The 25860-nt window shown below is 36.6% G+C and overlaps 1 protein-coding gene across 26 annotated transcripts in view; it reads left to right on the forward strand.

Moving 5' to 3' along the window:
* nrm (neuromusculin) overlaps positions 1-25860 on the forward strand; it is an 819260-nt gene that overhangs the window by 753450 nt on the left and 39950 nt on the right. For 24 of the 26 annotated variants that reach the window (XR_010953392.1, XR_010953393.1, XM_067786931.1 and 21 more), the window contains 3 exons: positions 1994-2076; positions 9585-9771; positions 19155-19184. Coding sequence is in view for 24 of the 26 variants with exons in the window: in XM_067786931.1 (XP_067643032.1) it covers positions 1994-2076; positions 9585-9771; positions 19155-19184 (300 nt within the window). In the remaining 2 variants the exon portion in view is untranslated. The remainder of the gene's footprint in view (positions 1-1993; positions 2077-9584; positions 9772-19154; positions 19185-25860) is intronic. The other 2 variants (XM_067786946.1, XM_067786944.1) reach the window with 1 other exon arrangement.

A 25860-nucleotide genomic window follows, 5' to 3' on the forward strand; every position in this document is an offset into this window, starting at 1 on the left:
TTTTAGATTTTATGACTACATTTGTTGAAATTGTCCACACTATAACAATTATGTGGTAAAAAGAAAAATTGAATAATTTATTAAAATGGCACAGCTGGTCATATGGAAACATAATATTTTGGGAATGTGGTTACTGCAAGAGTTGATTAGAAATCAATAGAGAACATCACTATATACGATACATCAAACTTCCGAAATAAGATAAACCATATGTTTGTTTAAAATAACACTACATATTTTTGACCAACCTCACACAGACTCAGACTGGCTGACTAAGGCAAAAAAATGTGGCTGAACATAGATTTCACTATCGTAAAAAAGTTTTATTTTTATGCAGTACAATTTTTCAGCGAACTAGTCCTCAGTAAATGCTCTAATATATTCCATAATATATCCGTACCTAATTTTAGTAAATGATATCAAAACTGTAAGAATTTCTTTAATTTTCCTTATGCTGAAAAGTATAACGTTCTTTTTTGGGCTATGATCGAGTTCCAAATAATTACAGTCAAAAACCAAGCCAAACAAACCCGTTAATTAAAAGACACTTCGAGGTATCGGAGTCGATAAGCACCCATCATAATCAGAGAAATGTCCGTATAAGAACCAATTGAGAACCGATCCAAAGCGAAACTACCTAAGAAGTGTCCGTTTAGTGCTGACAGACATATGCGAAACTATTGTTGCTCTGAAAATTACATATCCCGTACTCTCTTTCATTGGCTAACATAAACTGGCAGTCCCTCGTACTTAGTTTTCAAGATGCTAAGATTATAAGAAATGATAAAAGGCTGAAGTTCATCAACGAACTTTGTCGTAATCAGCCATCATATAGGGTATGTATTTTTACTCTTTACATAAAAAATACCACGGTAAGGGTTCTGTCAGAGTTGCTCTGCTGTATAATGAAGTCTTATTCAATATATTCATATTAAGGAAGCGACTAAAGATTCCACTTTGCTCGAAAAGTCTTTGAAGTAATCAGTTGCCTTGGCTCTTATGGGCAAACAATCTAAAATAACAGCCTCTTTTTTGCCAAATGGTCGAAAGAAGTCCTTGTCACAAAGCCCTTATAATCCTAATTACGCTTCTTCCTCTCTTTCTCCTTTTTTCCTAAATGTATTGCTTAACTATAACAACTAAAACGATATAAAGTAAATCAATATATATCAATAAATGGAAAAATAGTCTTCAATCCTGGGATGGCATTTTCAAATTTTTCGGATGACATTCACGAACGCTTAGCTCCATGCATTTATACGATTATCCGGTCTATCTCCGGCGCAATCCAATGTTACGAAGCAAGTTCTGTTGAACACACCTGAAATTATTCCTTATAATTGGGATTAAAAACATACAGTATATATATGTACTCAATTGTGTACAAAATTAAAAGGAACAAAAAAGTAAAACTTAGAAACATATTACAAAGCGTGCAGCCGTACACTCATATGGCTGACTGCATATACACCAGTGCGAAGATTTCTAATTCAAAACTCAACTACCGAGAAGCTAGCTTATGAAGAAGAGAAATTCAAAAGCGTGTCCTAGTAAATATCGCCGTTTAAATATTGTGACTTTTCCCTGACACCCACAACGATAACAAAAAATAAGTTAGAAATTTCCAAAATAGTTTGCATTTAAGTCTTGAAATTGAGAGCAAAACAAATGTTTTGAACTTGTATAATTTCACCTTCCAGTTAAATTACCAAAATTGCGTGTTGATGTTAAAAAAAAAAAAAATCTAAAACTACTAACTCGCATATTTTTTTCTATTTTTGTTTATTTTCATGAACCCATCAATGGGTATGCCTGCAATTTGGATTTATATGGGACGACTTCGAATACGCTAATGTTACGATGAATGTGAATTTGATACGATGGTTGCTGTTGTTGTTGTTGCTATTCACTATACATTTGTTGTTTTTTGCTGGCTGCATTTTTTTCCTACACTCATACATTGGGCATTTGCCGATTGCATGTCTGAATCCAGTTAAGCCACGTTGCGAAATTGAAAGGCACGAGATCGATGACCAGGATACACTAATTTGCACAGCATTCGGAAATCCTGTAGAGGTAAGCTCAAAAGCATATATGTACATACGATATACAATAACAAAACAAACCAAACACTTACACATACGTTTATCATGAAATTTTGTAATCGTATAAACATACAATGAGGTATTGCAGCAAAATAAAAAGACCATAGGGCAAGCCTAGCTCACTCGCTATTCACACACGCACACACGTGTACGCACGCAAAAGTGACTGAAATTGTTTTTCGTTACTTTCAATTGTACCATCAGACACAACAAACGTCCATACGCCCTAAAGTATGCAATGCTTGCGTTATTTTTCGTTAACACTGCTGATTGCTGCATGAGATCAATGTTGCTTTTGTTGGTTTGAGCAATGTAGTGATGTGCAGTTGAACTGCAAACAATTTGTGTTCGATACTGCGAAATCGGATATGTAGTATGTACGTACTCAAAAATGTGATTTGATGCGTGTAAAATTGTGCGGCTGATGAAGAACGGGATTCACACTATCATTTGTTTTTATTGCGTATATTTGAGTATATTTATTTATGTATGTATGTACATATATTTTTGTGTTTAAGAATGAGTTATGTATTGTACACAAATATTCATGAACACATATAGGGGGCATCCCACTGAAGTGCAAGCAAATGGCATTCAGTATTCGGTTTTCTTGGTTTTCACATGCATTTATAATATCGTGAAAATAAAGTGACTTCTCAGTGGAATATCACCCTGCCTCAGCTGCCGTTTCGATAAAGTTCTGTTACAGACAACTTTTAGCAAACGACCTACTTCATAATTCATTGTTTGAAAATCTCCTGCCGCAGAGTTTTACTGGAACTTGAGAAGTGGATTCAAAAACGACCTATTTGAGCTCAAATTCAGTTCTTTTGCCGTTTTTGGAAACATGCCGAAGACATCCTTCAGTCGGACATTTTGGTCGTACTATTTTAAGTTTTTCGTTTCCAAACGACAGCCGAGATGGGGAGATAGTCTACTCAGCAGTTCTTAACTCAATTTTTCAGATTTTTTTTCAAAATATGTTTTTTTTGTAAAATTCAAAAATCGGTTTTCAAATATTATAAAATCCACAATCAAATTTAAAAAAAAAAGAATTTACGTTTTTTTCTAAATAGCTTGTTTTTAATTTTCTTTTCAAGTAAACAAAACTTATCTATTTATACCTTTCCATTTGTTATCACATTATCTTTTTTAAAATTGTGATTTTGATATATAAATATTATATAACATAATGTTTGCAAATTTGATTAACAAACCAAATATTTAAATTTTTTTATAATTTTTAATACAATTAAAAAATTTTTTAAATAAAAATATTTTCAACTTAATTTTTCAACTTTCAAAACACTTAAAGAAATCCATAATATAAAAATATGTCGGGTTTTCCTTCCTGACCAATTTCCACGGCTTTGCATTAGATGGAAAGGTCTCCGGCTCCGTGAGGTTTATAGCAAAGAAAATTCAGGATGGAAGCACAGGATCACGAGATATAGGCCAAAACGTGGAGCCGGGTACCCCTAGAATGTGTTAATAGAATATGGATATCAAATGAAAGTTCTTGATGAGGATATATAAATTTGCCTATATTAGATTTTACGATGCCTTTTTCCGGGAAGTAGACCAAAGACGAACTGGGACTGGGATTAGGACTAAGACTGGGACTGAGACTGAGACTGAGACTCGGAGTGGAACTGGGACTAGGACTAAGACTGGGAATGAGACTGAGACTGAGACTCGGAGTGGAACTGGGACTGAGACTCGGAATGGGACTGGAACAAAATACATACCACCCTCTGGGAATGGCAATAAAATATGAAGAAGAATGAGAAAAACTTGAGAGATGAGAGAAGGAGACTGAGAAAGAGATAGAATGAGAAGAAGATGGAGTTAGGTGAAGCCAAAAATACGGGGCGAGGAGTGAATACAAAGATCAGGAAAAAGCGTAGAGTGGCGAGGTCAGAGTTAGACGGAAAAAGCTTATTAAAATGTATGCAGATAGACCAAATTTACGGCAGGACAACGTCTTCTAGTCCGTATATAAAAATTATTTAATCAATTCGTAGCGACTATTTCAAAGAGGCAATTGCCATCGTACAATAAAAAAATAAATAAATGTAAGGCGCGATAACCTAAGAAGAGATTTTAGGCCGAGGTTCTCTTCCAATTTGCGTCGTTCTCCTCTTGATTTTCCCTACAAATTGGCCGGACGGGACCTACGCGTTTTATGCCGACTACGAACGGCATCAGCAAGGCAGATGAGTTTCCACTGAGAGCTTTTTCATGGCAGAAATACACTGGGAGTGCTTGCCAAACACTGCCGAGGGGCGACCCCGCTTAGAAAAATTTTCTTCTAATTGAAAAACCTTATTTCTAAAAGTTTGATGTTGCTTTGCCCGGCGCGTAAACCCAGGGCATACAGTGTGGTAGGCGGAACACCCTACCACCACACCACGGTGGCCGCCAAAATTCTACTGATACAAATCTTTTTTTCCCTAAGATATAGCTTATTATTTTCGTCTGCGACCCTTTTAAAAATCTGTTATATAAAAGTGGGCGTGGTCCTTAACCGATTTCGTTAATTTTTCTTCAAGGCATTCCTTATAGTAAAGGCAACCTTTCTGCCGAATTTTGTTACGATAGTTTTAACGATTTTCGATTTATGATTAATAATATTTGTAAAATTGATTTATCACAAGTGGGCGGTGCCATGCCCATTTTAAAAAATGTTTCCAAGTTTTTATCAAGAGTCTCAATATCAGTCTGCACGTCAAATTTCAACATTCTAGGTGTATTATTTACTAAATAATCGGGTTTTTTGTGTTTTCCAAAATGTTATATATATAAAAAGTGGGCTTGGTTATCATCCGATTTCGCTCATTTTCAATACCAATATATTCTGGGTCCAGATAAGCTCGTGTACCAAATTTGGTGAAGATATCTCAATATTTACTCAAGTTATAGTGTTAACGGGCAGACGAACGGACGGATGGACAGACGAACGGACGGATGGACAGACGGACGGACGGACATGGCTCAACCAAATTTTTTTTCGATACTGATGATTTTGATATATATCTATTTCGATTTCTTTATACCTGTACAACCAACCGTTACCCAATCAAAGTTAATATACTCTGTGTGCAAAGCACTCTGAGTATAAAAAACCCAAATTCTGTCTGTAAGAATGAACAATCTCTGTATCTCATATATTTTTAAATTGATTTTTGAATTTTGCAGAAGTAAAAAAACATGCTAGATATTCGTAGAATCGTATAAATATGTAATTTTTTTAACTCTTTGGATTTTTAGACTCCATGTATTGAAAGATCCAAATCTAAATTCAAACCACTTTCCATTGTATACGGAATGCTTCATATGTATATATAAGTACAACTGCGCGTAGATTGATGTGAACGCGCCTTTATGTATGCTTCAATTGGCATTAGTATTTTCAACTGTGCCCGCACTCGTAAAGAGGTTGTTATTGCTGCTATTGTGCTATTGCTACTACGTTTTATTGCTGTTGTTATTTGCTACGGTAATAAAACGATAGCATTTCAAATGCAAGAATCAACGCACTAACGCGCTACTGCAATTTTACAGAAGCACTCAAAATATTTCTACTCCCGTGCGCATGTTTGAAAGTCATATCTGCTCATTCAAGTACGCATATATGTACATGAAACATACATGTAAATATGTGCGTGGGTATTTTTATGCACACTCACTTCAAAGAAATAAATATGAATTGCAAAATGTACATAAAAGTTGCTGCTTAAGCTGCTCATACAACACATCGAATAGTAAATTTCTTACTACAAAGCCATAGGTACTCTTGTCTTCAAACGGCATATACTTAAACACCTACTTGCGTACATGTGTACACACTTGTTTACATCCTTACATACATGTATGCAAGTGCATTAATATTATATACATAATTATGTATGCATACATAACCTGTTAATATAAAAGCTTTCCGAGCTTTTATTTTTTTGGGACATTTTTCTTTATATATTTGGATGAAGTTGTTTACACAGTTAACTCTTATTGCTCGGCTTAAGCTTTCATTATCAGATAAAACTGAACGGAATACACCTACAAAGATTTAAAAATTTTATGAATTTTCCGGTAATAGGTACACATATGAAAGCTTTATTTGCGCAAGGGTACTTCAAAGCTGAAACGATAATAACTTGAGCTTTGATATAACTCGAACTTTTCTTGGCTGGATGAGTTTAAGTTCATTTAAATCAACAGCATAGTTTATAGACTTCAGATGTGGTCGGTGTCACGCCCATTTGACAATATTCTTGGAAACAAGTTTTTATTCAAAACTGGTCATCTGAAATAAACTTTGCGCAGTTAGATATTTCAAAACTCGTAAACGCTTAGCATTTCGATGCTAAAAATTTAAGATACAGATATAGGATGTTGGGGATGCAGGAAGAAACGGTTGATCATGTGCTGTGTTCGCGTCCTATTCTGTACTATGGACAAGTTCATTTCATTTGCGGTTTTAACTGACCGACTAATCCTACCTAATTTAAGGTAGATTTTTGACTCAGCCCGCCCATTCAGAGTCGAGTGAAGACTATTTTTTCATCAATAAATAAATACTTACTTGCTGGTCTGATTTGGGTCATTCACTTACATACCTAGCAGTTAAGAATGGCTAAGAACTCTCACTAAGGACTTTACGTGACACTGTGGACTGCGATATATCCTTAGTAAAGTTGCAGAAATCTGTTCCTTTTTTGAGCTGGCGGATAACACGCCGGTTCACATTCTCTACGAGTGCATCGCAATGGCAAGGCAGAGACCACACCAACTAGGTGGCGTTACTCTTAATACCTTTTTTGACATGCAATAAAAAAGGTGAAGTGGTACTTAAATACACCTAAAAACGTTTAAACACAATGAAGGTCAATCACAATAGATTTAAAAGTCTCATCAAAACCCAAGGTTCAGTTGTTGCTATCCCGGAAGGGAAAGCGTACTTGGACAATGTAGGGCCGTCGTGATTTTACATAAGATACCGCTGCCTTAAGTAAGATTTAGCTAAATTAAGCCCCCTGAGATCCAATTGACCGAAACAATTTCGACGTATCGTAAATATTTTAATTGGCTACATCCTCTATTCGCTCCGCATTTTCAAGGCTTACTCGAAGCCCATCTATAGCGGAGTAGGACACAGATGGCCAGCGAAACTTCGAACTCGCTTCAGCCAGATAGCCAGATGATTTCAATCCTTAAATAATTCCTCGCCATATTACTTGAGATCAGATTTTCAAAGCCTTGATCGCGCCACAATTTAACTCAGGGCTTTAATAACCACTTAGCTGTGATAGTATTTTTTAGATACTGTAATCGTTATAAGGCTAAATAGTATCCTCTACCAAGCGGTGAAGAGTTGTAAGTATTCGAGTACGCTAAATGAGAGTTCATCTCTCAACTCTAAAGTAAAGTAAATAGTAGAAGATCAGATATCGATAAAGGATTTCTGTCGAACAGGAGGGAAATAGGGGAGGAGCACTGCCGCAGTGCAAATGAAGAGTGTAACAAGTAAAATAATGAACAACTGCTGTTGGAACTCATAGCGAAGTAACGTGTCGGTGGGCGCTACTTGATGCCAGAACTGTAGGCGAACGGGTATAACTAACTAACACCACCTGGCTTTCTGGCCGCCGATCTCCAACTTTCCTAATGACACACAAAACACGGTTATAGATTGATGCAGCCAAAATATAACTTGGACAGTCATATTAGTAAGTTAGGTTGAGAGATCGTGCACGGGAACTTCCCACACTTCCGCTGGAGACCATTTTTGTCGATCTAGAATGCCCACAGATAGTGCCTGGTGGCGGCAAATTCATAATACTAGATTATTTCGCAGAAGTCCTCAATGAATTACTTGATTTCTCTGAACACTGAAGTAGGAGCGATAGATCCACATTCCGCCAGACTGTCGAAAAACCGTGCACCCAGAAATCTAACTCGTCTTGTAATGAATTGACACTTATTCCATTTCAGCCTGAAAGCTTTCGCAGAGGACACCTGAATGTGTACGCTGTCGGAGCATCAGTGCACTAGCGCAATGACCTGTGGTGACTCCCATAAGTATATAGGACATACATAACTAATGTTCTTGTTCAGGTAACTTAAAGAGAGGCTGGGTCTAAAATCTCTTTGGAGATTGTGATCTATACTAGCGGTGAGGTAGTTGATTTCACTGCTGGGAATATATAAAAGAAGTTATTTTTTTTGTTTTGTCCTTATGAAATTTGAATTAATATGAATAAGATTTTACCTTAACCATCAGAAGGACATATATCCAATCATAAACAAAAACAGCAGCGAAATAAAAAAATTTCAGTGAAATTCGTCAATTAAATTTTTATTTAATTTTTTATTTAACTTATTTGAATAAAAACCTACTGGAGCTTTGCAAATCACTATTAAAAACGTTTCGAAGTTATAATTGGATAAAAATTCGAACTTTTTATTTGGACTTCTCTGAAATTGTTTGAGTATGCAGTTTTGGAACCGAATCAAAGTCCCACATCATCCAAGTAATAGGTCTGTCAAAAAACCTAGTATATATTTTTGAGATTTTTTTTTTTCAGAAGGATGTCTCAGATTTTCTTCCAAATAAAAATATATACACATTGTATGGAGGAAAATCTAAAACACTCTTCGAGAAAAAAATTGTCAAAAATTAATGCGAATTCGAGGAGACTTCTGACATGTTCTTTATTGAACTGAAATTGATTGCGCTAAAAAACTGTATAATCGAACAAATTAAGAGAAATCCAATTATAAAGATAGAAATTTTTTAAAAACGTTGATTTGCATAATTTCAGCTACGAAACTCATAGACAATTTTTTTTTTTAAGTAAAAAATATAAACAAAATAATAATGTTGAAGAAATTTGATAAAAATATTGGCTCTGGTTTTTTTGTACGCTGCTGTAAATGCACAAAAATATTTACACTTTTTGCGTGGCTTACTCATAATCAAACAATACATATATTATTTATAGCAGGACTCGCTCAAAATAAAAAATTAAGGCTGATGACAAAAAAATAGCAATAAAATCGAGCTCTGAAAACGTTGACAATAACATTTTAAATGGAAATTTTATAAATGTTTCGCATAACAAAGTCGCCGCGGTAAAAGCTGCTCACTAAACTTCTCGTAACTACATTAACACAGTTTCACAAAATTTAACTCCATGAATTTTCAATACATTTTCCAGTTTTGAAGGTCGAGTGTAATTTCCCTTTCATTTCCTTTTTTCGTTACCACATTAAATGCGAATAAAAAGTGGTAGCGCCGTTTACCGCGGCGGCGCCAAAATATTACACTATAGGCAGCATTCTTACACACACACACAAACCTTATATTATTGTTTATATTTAAAAAATTGCAGTCGTGATTCACATAGGCTTATTTGTTTATTATATACGTACATACTTACGTTTTTAAACGTTTTGGTATTCTTTTTCCTATTTCAGTCTGATTTTTCATGGTCAATTAAAGCGGAAAATGACAGCGCCGAATGGTTGGGCAATGGTGAACGTCAAGGTTTTAAGGATAAAAGTTTTTATGTACTGGACGTTGGTTATGCGATTGCACGCACTTATCGTTGCATTGCCAACAACACAGTTGGACCAGGAACGTTTTGTGAAATTGAAGTGGCTGGTAAGTAAAAGGGTGAAAGAGGGCGCTATATGGGGGATGGGTGATAAATGGAAGAGGGTAACAAGAGTGTTGATTGGAGTTTAACATCCACATATAACATGGTTTATGTATATAAATTAATGAATTTTTTTATGGTATGGCGAATTATTGTAACATATTGCTTTAGGCAGTCTATTATCTTAATTTGATATGCAATACTTGTTTCAAATGCATTTATTGTTTCAAGGAAGAGGTTTTCTCTTGAACATAAAAATTATATGCTGACATTATATTTTACCCTTTCACTACCGTACTACAAGTCGCGGTAACCCAATTTGGAAAATAGGCTTTAACAAAATTATGATGTCCTTGGAAAACAAATTTTGTACTGGGAAAATATTTTACACTGATTTTTTCTACAAGCCGTTAATTAGAACTCATTCGCTCATCTTTACCATTTATTCAAATATAGTGAGTGTTATTCCAATTTTGTACACCAATGGGCAAATAAGTCCAATTTGTGTGGCATTAGCCATATCGACACGATATATAATTTCGGGTTTAAAAAAATCTATTTTCCTCGTAGATGGACAGATATTTTGTCCCAAAAAAAAAAAAAAAATGGAGAACTTGAAAAGCTAATTGAAGTGTCCTAAAACATCTATTCAAATAGGGTAAAAATTTAATTTTTGATATTTTTTTAATTTCCATTTTGAAACATTTTCGGAAATGGAATGATGATCAAGATGGTCAAGTAAGATGAACGAAACAATTTCTACAAACAAAATCTTGGAGAGACAGCTTTAAAGTGGATTACACGCTTTAGTGCAGCTACCGGTGTTAGGGCACACTGAAACGATAACGGAGTATCTGTTGTAACACGAACGGCTTTCTACGTTAAAGTGTAAATATAATCCAATCCCGTGGTTGGGCTTTGCATTATCGTATCTGCAATCGCGCTACATGATAGCCTCTATTCAATGAAAATTCCAACTGAGTTTCGAATGAGATATTTGATCTTTACAGTGAAGAACGAGTAATTGTCTAGCCAACTTCGGAATCATAGGTCAAGTAGTAGTGTGGTGTCGAACTGGCTCAGGAAATTAAATGCTGACATAGCCAGTATGACCATAGCTGTGGTGTGGTGTCTTAAAGCCACTAAAATATACGCATACATTTGAGCAGCAAAAATATTTTATGCTCGAAAGGAAAATATTCTGCCGAAGAGCTGCTAATACATTAGATGTATGCTCAGAAAACTCCATCCGTTCTAAAGTCAATTACCCTGAACTATTCATTGAGGAAAGCAGACACGCAAGGAGACGCGCTGCACCCTGACACAAGTTCTACAGTAAAATGTTAAACTCTTACATATATCCTTACAGAATACACTTCGAGATACATATTGTATGTTCAATTTTGTATCAATGTCTCTAACACCCATGTTTCTTTGTTTATCCCTGCTGAAACTGCAAGCTTTCTTGGACCTTCTCTAGAAGATATCGATGTAGATTTGTGGATGATATCACTTATTTAATAACGAATCACTGCTATAAGAAGAAACAGAAGGCGGCTGGTTAACTCCTCTCACTGGGGTCTTATGTACTCACTGAAGATTATCAAACGTATTGGAAATAAACGGGCCTGTTCTGGATTTCGATTGCGACCAATTTATTTGGAATCGAAATGGATTGGTGTTCTGAATATCGATTCCGACCAGACTTGGTCGATTTGAAAAGTTTTGCCCCTGAGCAGTCGGAATCGAAAGTAATTAGCCTATTAAGCACAGATAATTACATTATTTTTCCCACAAATAAGTTTTGTTAAATTATTCATTTTATTTGGAAGATTTATAACAACTCTTTGCTGGACTATTTGTTTATTTAGTATAACAAATCTTAATTTGAAAATTCCTATCAAAAATTTTCCAAGCTAAACAAAGCGATCCTGGTCGAAAGGAAACCGACGTGTTCTTAATTTCGATCGATCGATTTTTGCGTTTTTTATGCAAAATTGCACGTCTTCTTGCCTCTGTACTTCCGAAAATCATTGGTGTTGGCATCTTGTTCAAATTTTTGCACAATTTTAATTTAACTAAAACCAAAACAAATCAAAACAGCTGTTTCGCTTGATTATCGACTCGAAATGAAAACGATTCCAAATCGACTTCGAACCGATTTATTTCAATCGGAGTTGAGGAGACCAAAAAGAAATCCACTCGGAATCAACCTCGTTTTACTTTTCAAAACGAGTAGGAATTTAGAACAGGCCTAAATTAGTATAAAGTGAGGCTTTCATCTGTACCAGGCTCCCGATAATATTTGCATAGAGAATGAGTGAGCTTTTCAAATAATTACATGACTAACCGGGAGCTGCAAAGTAAGATGTCAATACGGACCTTGTAACCGATAGGTAGTAACATACCTCTCTCAATCGGATGTTAAATCTCCCTACCAAGGAAGAGATACCCATAGTTGTGTTAGGCTACAAGCCACGCAACTCTTCCTAACTGTCCCATACATACATTAGATACCTGTATGGAGGATGACCAGCATCGAAAGGATTATTCATCCAAAGATATACATACTTAGATTTCTTGAAGTTTTGTTCATATATAGCAGCTGCCGTTTTATCATAATTGGTTCTTACTATATCAGTGAAGAAAACATTTGAATACGAATAAAAATATACATGAAAACGGCAAAGTTCCGTCAGTTCCAAAACGAAAAAGGCTCGACATAACATATTTCAAATATAAGATTTCGGGTTTTGTAGTGCCTATCGTTTATGATTAAAAGTTGTTATAGTATAGAAGATGGTTTTTCACTAAACCCTCCTGAAAGCACAGTGGTATTGCACCTGTTCTGCCAACACAAAACTAGTCAGTGCAATTTGCTAAAAAAAAGCATTGGCATCAGAATAGTATTAAATAAGCCGCACGTGAATTTAAAGTGATATTCCCATGTTTTTGAGTAGACTGGAGTTAAGCGAAAAAAGCTGATATATTCTCTTCAAAACTCTTATTACGGGTTTGACGTTAATTCCACCTTAGTGTACCCTGTGGGCCCTTATCTTTGATTGAAAACTGACTTATGTGCTGACCAAAGATGGTTTTGTGTTTTTCCTCCTGACCAAAGGCACCCAAACAGTTGTAATAGGGTTAAAAGACAAACCCTTCGTATCAAAGCACTAAAATTTGTTCACCCTTATACCATACTAGCAGACCCGGCAGACGTTATTCTGCCCTAAATTTGGCCTATCTGCATACATTTTAATAAGCTTTTTCCGTTTAACTCTGCCCTACCCCTCTACACTTTTTCCTATTCTTTTTATTCACTCCTTCCTCCGTATTTTTCGCTTCATCTCCATCTTCGTCTCATTCTATCTCTTTCTGAGTCCCTTCTCTCTTTTCTCTTCTCTCAAGGTTTTCTCCTTCTTCTTCATTTCTTATTGCCAGTCCTATACATACCACCCGTATTTTGTTCCAGTCCCATTCCGAGTCACAGTCCCAGTCCAACCCCGAGTCTCAGTATCAGTCCCATTCCTAGTCCTAATCCCAGTCCCAGTCCGTCTCTGGTATACTTCCCGGAAAAAAGCATCGTAAATACTAATATAGGCAAATTTATATACGAAATTTCAGGCAAATCGAATAGGACGTATGTAAATAGTTATTAATTATTGTCTTTATTTCGGCTTCGAATGAATATTTATCAGTTTTGCCAGGTTAATGCGCCTAAATCGAATATCATAATGAACTTTAGAGCTCTCAGCAACAGCTCTAAATTGATATCCATAATACACACACATTCTAGGGGTATCCAGGTCCATGTTTTGGCCTATATCTCGAGACCCTAGTCACTCAGCGGTGTAAAACTTACTCTGTATTATAGCACTCATCAACAGCTTTCATTTGATATCCATATTGTATAAACACATTATAGGGGTAACCGGGTCTACGTTTTGGCCTATATCTCAAGACACTAGTCACCCAGGGGTATGAAAATTATCCCGTACTATAGCACTCATCAACAGCTTTCATTTGATATCCATATTGTATAAACACATTCTAGGGGTACCCGGGTCCACGTTTTGATCTCAAGACCCTAGGCACGTAGCGAAAAAAAGGTAAACGTCGGCCGATTCTCAGACCTACCCATTATGCTCACTAAATTTCATGACAATCGGTTCAGCCGTTTCGGAGGAGTTAAGCCTCTAAAACCGTGACAGAAGAATTTTATATATTAGATTGAATTACGCTCTTCATCAAAAAAGCTTTTGACTAACTTCCTTACAGTTTCATCTTTGAAATGGTAGTACTAAAGACAAAAATATCACAGTGGTCTTTGTTCGGATTACTCTATTAAGACACAATATATTGCAAAGCTAGCGTAAAAGACTCAAAATTTACAATTTGAATTTTCAAAACTTTACCCTTTTATAGCTTTGTAAAATTTTAAATGTAGTGGTAAGTCCATTAAATCCCTATATTTTCAAAAGTCTCAACAATTGTTTAAAATTTTGCAAAGAAAAATTTTTTGTTAGAAATATTTGTCCAAAATTGCAATAAAGAATTTATTCTAATGTGTTTATATAAGCAGAAATCGATTTTGAAATGTGCCTTATTTTCATCAAATTGCAAAATATTTTCCATTGATTTCCAACTATCAAATCGAAAATAGAAGCCAATAAAATGTTCAACTTGCCACATGCCAATATAAATATGAAGCTGTAAATAAAATCAAAGCATTAGTTCGGTGGAAACCAAGCACACTTAAGAAGCCAAAATAAAGCTCGGTATTGTACTTACTCACCAAAAAAATCACCATTATGAAAGTCGTTTGCAGCTATTACTTTTAAATTTCGTGGTTACTGCAGTATATCGACTAGACGTTCAACATCCACTGCTACAATTTAAGTTAGTCTATTATTCTATGATTGCCACAAGCACAATCACTATTGCAACAGCAACCATAGTGACCAATCAAGAATGAAATAAAAAACCGAAAAAAAAAACACAAAAGAGATTAGAAAAAAAAAACGAAGAACAATTCCAAACTGATGCCAGTATGTTTTTGAAAGTCAGTTGCCATAGTCGGCGTTGATTACTGTCAATATTTGCTTCAGCTGCTGTTGTTGCCACGCTACCCACGACTGCGCGCGGTCAACTGCTATGGAATAAGTAAGCCACGAACTTCCGTAGCAAGCAATGCTGCCAGCAAAATATTAAATAAACCAAACTAAATGTTTCCTAACGTACATTTTTAAATAAAATCAGACGAGCGAATCAGCAGCTTATTTTAAACATGAGAGCTATAGGGGGGCGAGGGAGATGCTGTTTAAGAAGCAGCGAGAGTACGACTTACTATGCAACAACAAAAGAGAAACACACTACAGGGTGTAGCAAATTGATTTTGAAAGTAGAAAGCGATTGCTTTTTTAGGTCGATAGAGAGTGAATGAAATTTTCCAAGCCTTTTTTCGATTACCCTCCGTGAGTGCAATTATAAAGCACATTAATCTAGCCAGGTGTTTTCTTATTAAACTCTAATAAACCACTTTCTCTCTTACATGAACATGTGCTCGTCCTTCACCTCCACCAGTTTTAACGATGTTGATAGTTCTTTGCAGAATACTGATCCGAAATGGTTTGGAAAATAGCACCAATTTGTTACTAGCCAGACCATTGCATGAAGAATTGGATATAACCACATTCAACCTTATAGGTCATTCAACCCCCTTCTTCTGTGAAGAACTTGAAGTCAAAAAAGCATCGCTAAATAAACATGATAAGCTACGGCTAGGTGAGGTTGAGAATCAAGTTGGAGAATTTATAAATTTCACTAGTAGCCCCTTTTTAAAGGATCTCGCCAAACAACGCCTTGAATTCGATTATATACACTTTTATCTTATCTAGCAATTGCAATGCTGTACGCGGAAAACAAGCAGAGGGAGTAATAAAGTCTTCCAAAAATGTCAAGGAGGCTTGACGTTTCCCTTAATTTCCCTTAATTTCCACATTTCATTGTTTCTGATTTAAACTCCATTCAAGCAGCCTAGTAACTATCTCACGTTGCGTTAGGTCGAGAAAATGTGCTTGGAGTTTCTACAATCTTAATTTCAACATCGAGTGCAAGACAAAAGATATATGTCCTGGAAGACCCGCGTTGTTCCATGGGTTTTTCATTTTCAAACAATGTATACCTGGATTTGGTTCTGCAGATAACCCAATGAGGTCTCGCATAGTTCTCGGCCTTGCTTTTATCCACTTCGAAACTACTCCTCACCATCTCACCTACAATCTCATCCCGCTTCATTGTGCTACCAACAAGGCTGGATGATTCCTTTAAGGCGCAGCGCATGCATTCTCATCGGAAAGTGTTCTGTATAAATGAGCTTTGATAAACTCAAATCTTGATCCAACTGCCTTGTGTCAACATTTCACCAGACATCTTTCTGCGCTTAACATACAATAATGGATTTCCAACGCTTACATATGTATCTGTAAAGGGGCCTATCACTCCTAGAGAGGACTGCGCGTTGTCTGCGAAACTTCAGTGTTGCTTACTGCTGCTTACATAATCCCACTCAGTCGTAATGATCCTTCTGACAATATATCCTAGACGTATATTCAATATTTTAACAACCAGAAATATAAAGGCAACAAATAGTGAAGCCGGAGTTTTAGCAGAACTTCTAACTTCTCACGTTGTTAAAGCGAGGAGAAAATCTCCTTGTTAAACTCAGAAGTTTTCGCCTAGCGTAAACATGAAACTAACTTCGACTTCCGGGCAGAAAATGCTCCTCCGTTCCTTCTCATTAAACTAAGATCAAAACAACACCATATTTTTTACTCTAGATGAGTCTAAGCTTCATTCGTTGTAGAGGGGCAAATACCTTAGTAAAGAGGTTTCAGGTAGAGCGCAGATTTTGTTTTTTTTTTTAGGAACATTTCACAATTTTTTTATGTTTAATTATTTCAGCGTTGCTGAAAGAAAAAATGAAAAATAAAATGAGTTTTAAATCAAATGAAAAAAAGGTAAGGTTCTAGATTGACCTTGAAGCTTTAAATTTTCAAATTCTTTCTAAAGTATTATTAACTCTTTATGGCGCCACGGTAAGCAATTTAAATTATGTTTCATCACCCTGTATTAAAACAAATACTCAAAAATCAAGCATGAAATAAAACTGGGAGCAAGTCGTTAATTTTTCTTCACGCTACAGCGCGCAGCAACCAAACTCCACGAAGGTTGTTACTGCTTTTATATTCAAGGCTTTATCCACATTTTGGTGTGCCGACATCGGCAATTAGGGAATTGTTTGGATTTTTATCATGCAGCTGACGTGCCTCAGCCAACTATAGAACCAAACACGTAGACCGGCAGCATTAACCCCCAACCAACCAATTTGTGTGCGCTCAAGCATACGTTGAATCTCTGTCTCTATCCTTCCTATTGGCAAGTTTATGTAATATATGTATAACATTGAAACGCGCGACGCTAAGCTGCCGTGGAGTAGATTACCCCGCACAATAGCTCATTCATTGTTATGGTCATCAATTTTTGCTATTATTTTTAATTTCTCAGTTCCTGCACAAAACCGGAAGCGGAAATTAGATTTGTTGCTATTGCCACTCTTCAGTGGTTGGGCGCATATACCCTAAATTCGTATGCCCTTTGCTTAGCACTCATGCCTTCTGTTACTCACTCTCATATCACAATTTCTCTTTTGTGCTGCGCCTTTTTCGCTTTTGATTTTTCTACTTCGTTCCACATTCGTACTTGGTGAATCAATTTCTTTGCAGAGTATTTTTAAGCCGCTTAAGTTGCGATATTTTCCCAAATTTTTATTCAAAACCAATTCATTGGGGAAAATAAGCGAGTGCTGAAATTAAAATTCGAAAATTCTAGCTGAGTGCTTTTGCAAAAAAGTTGGACTACTACTAAACTTTTCTATTGTTTTTAAAATTAAAATTTGAAAAAATAGCTTTTTGCCATCGCTGTAAAGCATTTTAAGCCGATTAGAATTTAAGCTTAACCCATTAGCATCATACTTTGCAATACAGTGCAAACTTTTTAATCTCAAACAATATTTAATTAATGAATTTCCAGTCAGAGGCGATTCAGAATCTAAATTTAATATTCCAAAGGCATCGCAAGCACTTATACCTGCAGCAGTCATTACAAAAGTCGCCGTAGGAGCGATAAGTAAAAAATTAAGTTACTGATGTAACTCAAAGAAGTTTTATCGAAAAATGATTAATAATATTTCGCTAAAAATCCAAAGTGCCTTAGTTTTCAACACGTTCATTACCACGTAAAATAATGAAAATGTTTGTGTATGGTCTGGGTATCTGACTAATGATTTCGGCAGGCATCGTTTATCAGGCTTCAATGGTATACTGAGTTTTCCTCAGTCACTTCAAAGCTAGTTACATCAGAAGAAAGCACTCCACTCAAGATAGAGATACACATTTTAGAATGTTTACGCATTTTCATACTGATGAGGATTTCGGCTTAATACCTTTCCTCAATCGCTCATGAACTGAATCAAATTTTTAAAAACGCCATGTTTCTTATTGAACTTGGTGAGAGTTCGTAGGTTCTCTCTGCTTAGATTAATGACTTTGGCTGACACTCCCGGTGCTGAGAGTATAAATATTTTCGCCTGTCCTGGCCTCGGGTGTTCAATCTAATGTTGTCTGAACTGCTTTGTTTCCCAATTACTTATGGATTTCCTAGTGTGTGTTTTTGTGAGTGCACAGAAGTGCTCTGTACCATATAATACTGGTTAAGCACCCTGCATGAGGGGGAAATCTGCTTCTTTATTACCTTAATGACTGCACTCATCCATCACGCGATTTCTGCTTAATCAAAAACAGGTGATTAAATTTAAATACTCGTATGGCAAAGGATCTATAAATTAGAGCTTTTGGTAGTCGACATATCGAATAATCTATTAGTCGATTAGCAGAATTTATTTCGTAATAAATTCGATTATAACTCATCGACTAGCTGACTAGTGACAAGTGCGACTATTCGCATTTTTTTTTTTTTTTTTGTAATTTTTAATTAGTGTCAAAATTGCTTCTCGACTAAACAGCTAATCGATTGGCCTAGTAATCGCTTTGCTCAAATAATTTATTTATCAAACAGGCATTTAATCGCCCTTTTTTATTGATCCTTATTTATTTGCGTGACCAATTTTCTCATTAAATAATCAAAATATAAGATTAGTCGAATAAGTTGGTAATTGGAAACATTCTTAGCCAAATGTTTAGTAAACTAATTAATGACATAGTCTCCGTTCATATCATTTCACATATTTCGCAAAAAAATTATTTCAATTTTATTAAAATGAAATGTTAATTTGCTTAATTCAAACTTTATTTTATTTTCTTTCAAACAGCGAGTTCACCACTTTATGTTTGGTGGCAAGGTAATTCATTGCCTTGTTAAACCTATTTAAAATTCCTTTGGTGTTTGTGTTTTACCTATGAAACCCCCATTTCCCTTACGTTGTGGTTCCATTCATGCTTTTTGTATATATTTTTTCAAAACAGTAAACAGGCATCATCTGCAATTATGAAATAATGTTTACGACTCATTATTTATTTATATGATTTTAATTAAGTGGCTTAAGGGATTAAGGGACATAGTTGGAGACTAAGATATATCAACATTGTTCAAGATTACAGTGTTGTTCAATTAATTACTCACTTGATTGTGCTATGATTGCATTACTCTTGCATTTTCCCGAAACTTTAACTTAAAACCGTACTTCATAATTCACTTATTATTTAAAACTGATTAGAATTAAATTGATAGTGAAAGAACCGATAGTAAAATATTATACGCTAAGCCTAATTTTACAAAGTCCTTTTGAACTAGACCTTTAAGGTATAGAAAAGGATTGCAATTTTTTATTTCTTATGCAATTCGTAGATTTTACTAAAAATATATTTGAATTTAAAAATGTATGCCATAGTTAAAACTAATCAATTTGACTGCCTCTAAACTTAATGATTTTCCCCAAAACTGTAAATATGACTAATTAGTCGTAGATAACAGACAAGTCTTATGATTTCAGTATTCAATTTTAGTCAGCGAATAATTTAGTTTAATCATAGATCAAAGAAATGCGCAACGTGACTTCAATTCTTTATAACCACAACGAATGAATTCATTTACATACACAACCTAGCAGCTTTACTGTATATATGTTTATGAACAATGCTCCAAACACTTCCAAACTTAAGCTAGAAATTAGTAATAAAGTTTTGGCTTGGTCTAGTACAAAAGAACAGTGGTTGCAAAAAGTTTTTACAGAAAACTAAAAATTACGTTTTGCGCAAATTGGTTTACGGATCGAGATTAATATAAATATGTATACTTTCATTCATTAAGCATACTACACAAAAGTCGGGAATAAATTTTCCATCAAATTGAAATATCTCGGTTTTAGCTACACAGCAAACTGCGATAAACAGCGCACACTAGAGGTGAAGGAAGTATTCCTCTTTGGTCATAAGTATATCATAGATAAAATATGGGACATTGCGTATTAACTTCCATGCTTTCTTGTTATTTTTCGGCATAGATGAAGCACTGAACGAGATACGTAAAGTAAAAAGATGAGTTTCCAAGCGCAAGATTGGAAAGTTTCCATTTGTGCCTTCCAAATTTTTGATATTAAACTCCAACTCCGCTGCTATTTTCACGAACGGCTCAAACTGAATGGCAGCATGGTCATCTTACCCTTTATCGATCATTGCAGCATTTACCAGACCGAGACAATCGCCATAAAAGGAGTCTCTGAATGATGGGGAAATACCAGTCAGTTTAAGTTAGGTTAGAGTGCCCGTTGGTGCGAGCACCAGTGCACTTAGGGCCATAAATGTCCCGTTGTGATACCACGTAGATCTCTCCCATACTTAAATCAACTGGTCGATTCAGCAAATCTCAGGAACTTCTCAAGGATTCAAACTAACTAAATCAAAAAGATCATCAAAGATTTCTTTCAGTTGTTGTTGTTGTAGCAGTGCTTCTTCCTCTTGTCCCAAAGCGAAGTACAATTGCATAGGAAATGCTTAACTGTTTCTTAATCGAACTACCAGTTACTCTGGGATAGGTTATGAGTGCAGACACTTTTTGAACAAATTAGCTACACTATTTAAAACGAAAAGCAGTCGTATGGGCCAGTTAGACTACTCCTTTTCTACATGTAAGCTTAGGCTCGCTATCACCTTCCTTGGACAGCAAATGCGAACTGGACACAAGAACCTACCTAGAAACTTTCTGACATAGAATAAATGAAAACAAAACCATATAGCTCAGCCAATTAGATTGGCTGTCTTTGAGTCTGTGGGCTAACCGGGGTACTGCTTGTAGAGAATTTACCTAGAGACTCCCCATGAATGACTCATGCAGCAGGAGCAGGAATAAGAAGAAATAGAAAGCGTAAAATATGCTACTCAAGCTCCTTTTTTATGAAATTGTCGAAAAGTTTTTTTAAAGTCTTAAGTTTAATAGTTTTTTTTTATTGTATTTCAGTTTTTTCCATTTGAATGGATTGAACTGTATTTAAATATGAGTTCCAAACAAAATTTTAATAAAAACGCTTGGCCACCAGTGAACAGATTTCAACGTATTGTATATTTAAGCATATATCAACCGTAGCTAAATATTTACCATGTTTATATTTATATAAATATGTCACTAACTTAATATTTAATTTAATTAAAATTTCATATATTTCCATCTCTTCCACTTTTTCATCTCTTCTCTATCTCCGTCTCTCTCTCTTTAAATAATGCTTTTATAACATATGCATTCACATACGTATTATCGCTAACTAACAATGCAACAGTACGTCCAAAAAGTAAGTAGATAGAAATGCGCTAAAATCCAAACTAGATCCCAGCAACCAGAGAGCACTACACTAAGTATATACAAAAAAATATTTATTTAAGCACAATTTTGAATGTTTTAAATGTGTACTTATTCATGCAAACATTCATATGTTATTTTGGGAAAGTATTATTTTTTTACAAGAGATTTTAAATGCATTTGTTTTATTTCTAAGCTAATCTTACTCACCAGAATATGCTTCTATGTTTATAGTGTGAAAATGCACAAAAAAAATAGAACACTCATGAATACCTGCTTATGTACATATATACTTTCACTATTTTTGCTACCACCATTTTTATTATGTACAATACGAAGAATTAAGTAGTATTTGCTTTTGTCAGAGCGCACAATTGGTTTTTGTGTTACTTGCCTTTGTAGTGGCATAAATGCACAGTGCATTTCCGTAAAAGGAAAAAAAAACCTAAGTTACACAAAGGTGACCAGAACAAAGTACTTAGTAAAATGAGAAAAAATTTCTGCTGTTTTCTTTGCATAAAAATGTCGCGATATGTTAATAAGAAGTATATTTGCTTGGTATTATCTTGTTTAAACGAAACTTTAATGTACGTTTACAGCAACTTTCAGCTGATTTGTGAACAAGCACACTGCGGTGATGTGCTAAGATCAAAACAACATAAACTCTGTTGGGTAAGGCGGATAGCAACCTTACGTCCGTGAAACAGCGCTCGCGCTCCAAATTCATGCATAAATATGCTTTCCCAGTCAATTTCGGAATTATCTCTGAGTCTATATATGCGTAGAGTGTTTCGAAATCAACCCCCAATTTTGTGCATATATTGAAACTATTAAGCTTTCTGAGTGTTTTCTCTGTCTTTTAGTTGGTAAAAACTGCTATTATTTTATTTATATAATTTGGGGAAAATTTAAACAACTTGACATCAGGACGGACAAGGCGACAGCTGTTTCGATTATACCTTGTAAATCTCTTCAAAGCCTTCTCTCCGTTGTTGTTGTTGTTGTTGTTGTTGTTGTAGCAATGCTCGCCCCACCCCATAGGCGCGACCGATCACAAATTGTCATCAATATCCTCTAACGGGAGTCCAAGGAAACTTGCCGTTTCAACAGGGGTGGACCATAAGGAAAGGGGTGTTAGAGGCGTTGGTTCCACATTACAATTAAAGAGATGGTTGGTGTCATGTGGGGACACATTGCAAGCAGGGCATACATTTTGTATGTCGGGGTTGATTCTGGATAGGTAAGAGTTTAACCTGTTACAGTATCCAGAACGAAGTTGAGCAAGAGTGACACGCGTTTCCCTGGGGAGTATGCGTTCCTCTTCTGCGAGTTCTGGATATTTTTCTTCAAGTACTGGATTCACCGGGCAATTCCCGACATAAAGGTCCGACGCCTGTCTATGGAGTTCACCAAGGACCTGCTTGTGTTTTTCCGCTTCATACGGCTGGGTTCTCAGGTGCCGTATTTCCTCAAAATGCTTACGGAGATGACTCCTTAGGCCCCTAAGCGGTGCTGGTTCGTCAATCAGATGTCTGTTGGGATGCCCAGGTTTCTGGGTATTCAACAGAAACTGTTTAGTCAGCATCTCATTTCTCTCCCTGATGGGGAGTATTCTCGCCTCATTATGCAGATGGTGTTCTGGGGACATAAGAAGACAGCCCGTGGCGATTCTGAGAGCAGTATTTTGGCAGGCCTGTAGTTTCTTCCAGTGGGTGGTTTTTAGGCTTGGCGACCATATGGGTGACGCGTAGCACGTAATCGGCTGGCTAATTGCTTTGTATGTGGTCAAGAGCGTTTCTTTATCTTTTCCCCAGGTACTGCCAGCAAGGGATTTGAGGATTTTATTACGGCTCTGAATTCTTGGAACAATTGCGGTTGCGTGCGCACCAAAATGTAGATCCTGATCAAACGTCACACCCAAGATTTTGGGGTGTAGGACAGTCGGTAGCGTAGTGCCATCGACGTGGATGTTCAATATGGTCGACATTTGGGGCGTCCATGTTGTAAATAAGGTCGCGGAAGATTTAGTCGGTGACAATGCCAGGTTTCGCGAGGCGAAAAAACTGGAGAGATCAGGGAGATAGCCGTTTATTTTATTGCATAGCTCATCGATCTTTGGGCCTGGGCCTGTGGCCATTATTGTGCAGTCATCGGTGTAGGAAACGATTGTGACTCCTTCCGGTGGTGAAGGTAGCTTAGATATGTAGAAATTAAACAAAAGCGGGGATAGGACACCACCCTGTGGCACCCCTTGTTTAATTCTCCTTTGTTTTGATGTTTCGTTTCTGAATTGCACCGATGCCTGCCGACCACCCAGATAATTTGCGGTCCACCTTTTAAGACATGGGGGAAGGGTGGACCCTTCCAGGTCTTGCAGTAACGAGCCATGGTTGACCGTATCAAAAGCTTTTGATAGGTCTAACGCTACGAGTACTGTTCTATGGTGGGGATATTGATTCAAACCGCAATTTATCTGGGTGCTAATGACATTTAGCGCGGAGGTAGTGCTATGGAGTTTTCTGAAGCCATGCTGATGAGGGGCTAGCTGCAAATGTGCTTGGAAATAAGGGAGCAAAATGGCTTCAAGCGTCTTTGCCACTGGCGATAGGAGAGATATCGGACGATATGACTCACCTACGTTAGCTGGTTTCCCAGGCTTTAGTAGCGGGACCACCTTGGCCATTTTCCATTTCTCGGGTATGACAAAGGTGGAAAGAGACAGGTTGAAGACATGCGCTAAGTATTTGAAACCCTCTTTCCCTAGGTTTTTAAGCATCGGCATGGCTATGCCGTCTGGGCCCACTGCTTTGGATGGTTTAGCGCGACCAATGGCGTCCTCAACCTCTCTAGCGGTGATGGTAATTGGTGACGCGCTGAGTTTGTGTTTATGTGCGTGTCTATTGGCTCTCCGTCTATCTTTGTCGACCGTAGGATGCATTATATATTGTCGGCAGAAAGCGCTCGCGCATTTTTTCGCATCCGACAGCACCTTATCGCCAAAGGCGATGGAAACTTTGTCTTTGTGCTTAGTCGGATTCGATAGGGACTTTACGGTGGACCAAAGTTTACCTACACCGGTAGAGAGGTTACAACCTCTTAGGTGCTCTTCCCATTTCGCCCGCTTGTGTTCGTCCACAAGCAATCTGATGCGTTGGTTTATATCCCTTATTTGGGGGTCGCCTGGATCAAGCTGTCTTATAAGGTCGCGTTCCCTCGCTAAGCTCGCGGCCTCCGCCGGGAAGTGGGGCCGGATTTCGGGAATTCTCCCGGCGGGAATGAAATGTGCCGAGGCGGATTCAATGACCTTACGGAAGGCACGCTCCCCTTGGCGGGCATCAGTCGGGATAGGGAGGGCAGCAAAGCCCATTTAAGCCTTCTCTCCCGGGAGTGGGAGTCGAATCCGCACTCCTACGATAGTTGAAATGGTTATAAGCGCATTCAGCTACGTCATGCCTTAGTTGTTGTAAAGTTTTTCCCAATTGCCTTCTCTTTTTTTTTTTGCATATTTTAATCTTTTACACATTGCATACTTCGTATGCAGTTATGTGTTAAAGATATGCTTGATACGGCGGTTTTCAAAGAAACTTTAGTTTTGCTGCTGTTTTTGTTCTATTTATAGAACTACAACGAATTAACCAATTTTGTCTGTATGTATGATTTAATCGGGGATGGCCCGTATTGCTTTTTTAAATGTATGAAAACATTTATTTGAAGCAATTTTTTAATTTTATAATTTATTTAATAATTTCGGAAAAATTTAAGCAACGTGGCAAAGACTGCTATTATTTTGTCTGCGTATTTGGTTCAGGCACTGCCCTTTGGAATTTATATGCTTAAAATTTGTGTTTGTATATTTTTACATACAACGGAATGGAACTTATCACTGTGATGATCCGCGTATAACCCTTAAGATTTATGCTTCCTCTCACGTTTAATACATATATTACGATAGGATCTGTAATATACCTTCAGACATGCGGCAGATGGCCTGTATTTTAGAAATTTTGCCTTAAACTATCAGTATGTTCATATCGCGACTACTGAACGAATTTCCTGTGTCCTAGGTTGCAAGGAGAATAGCTGACTTGGAACTGGTGTGACCTTGTTCCACGGGTTCTCTCTGATATATTAGATTGCGATCCCAAAATTAGCTGCGGATAATGCGCTATTGCTGAGCTGATATTTGCAATCGTTGCTTAATTGAAAGCACATCTTGCATCTAAGAT

This window comes from Eurosta solidaginis, chromosome 5 (genome assembly GCF_040869045.1).
Source record: "Eurosta solidaginis isolate ZX-2024a chromosome 5, ASM4086904v1, whole genome shotgun sequence".
In the NCBI taxonomy this organism is placed as follows: Eukaryota; Metazoa; Arthropoda; class Insecta; order Diptera; family Tephritidae; genus Eurosta; species Eurosta solidaginis.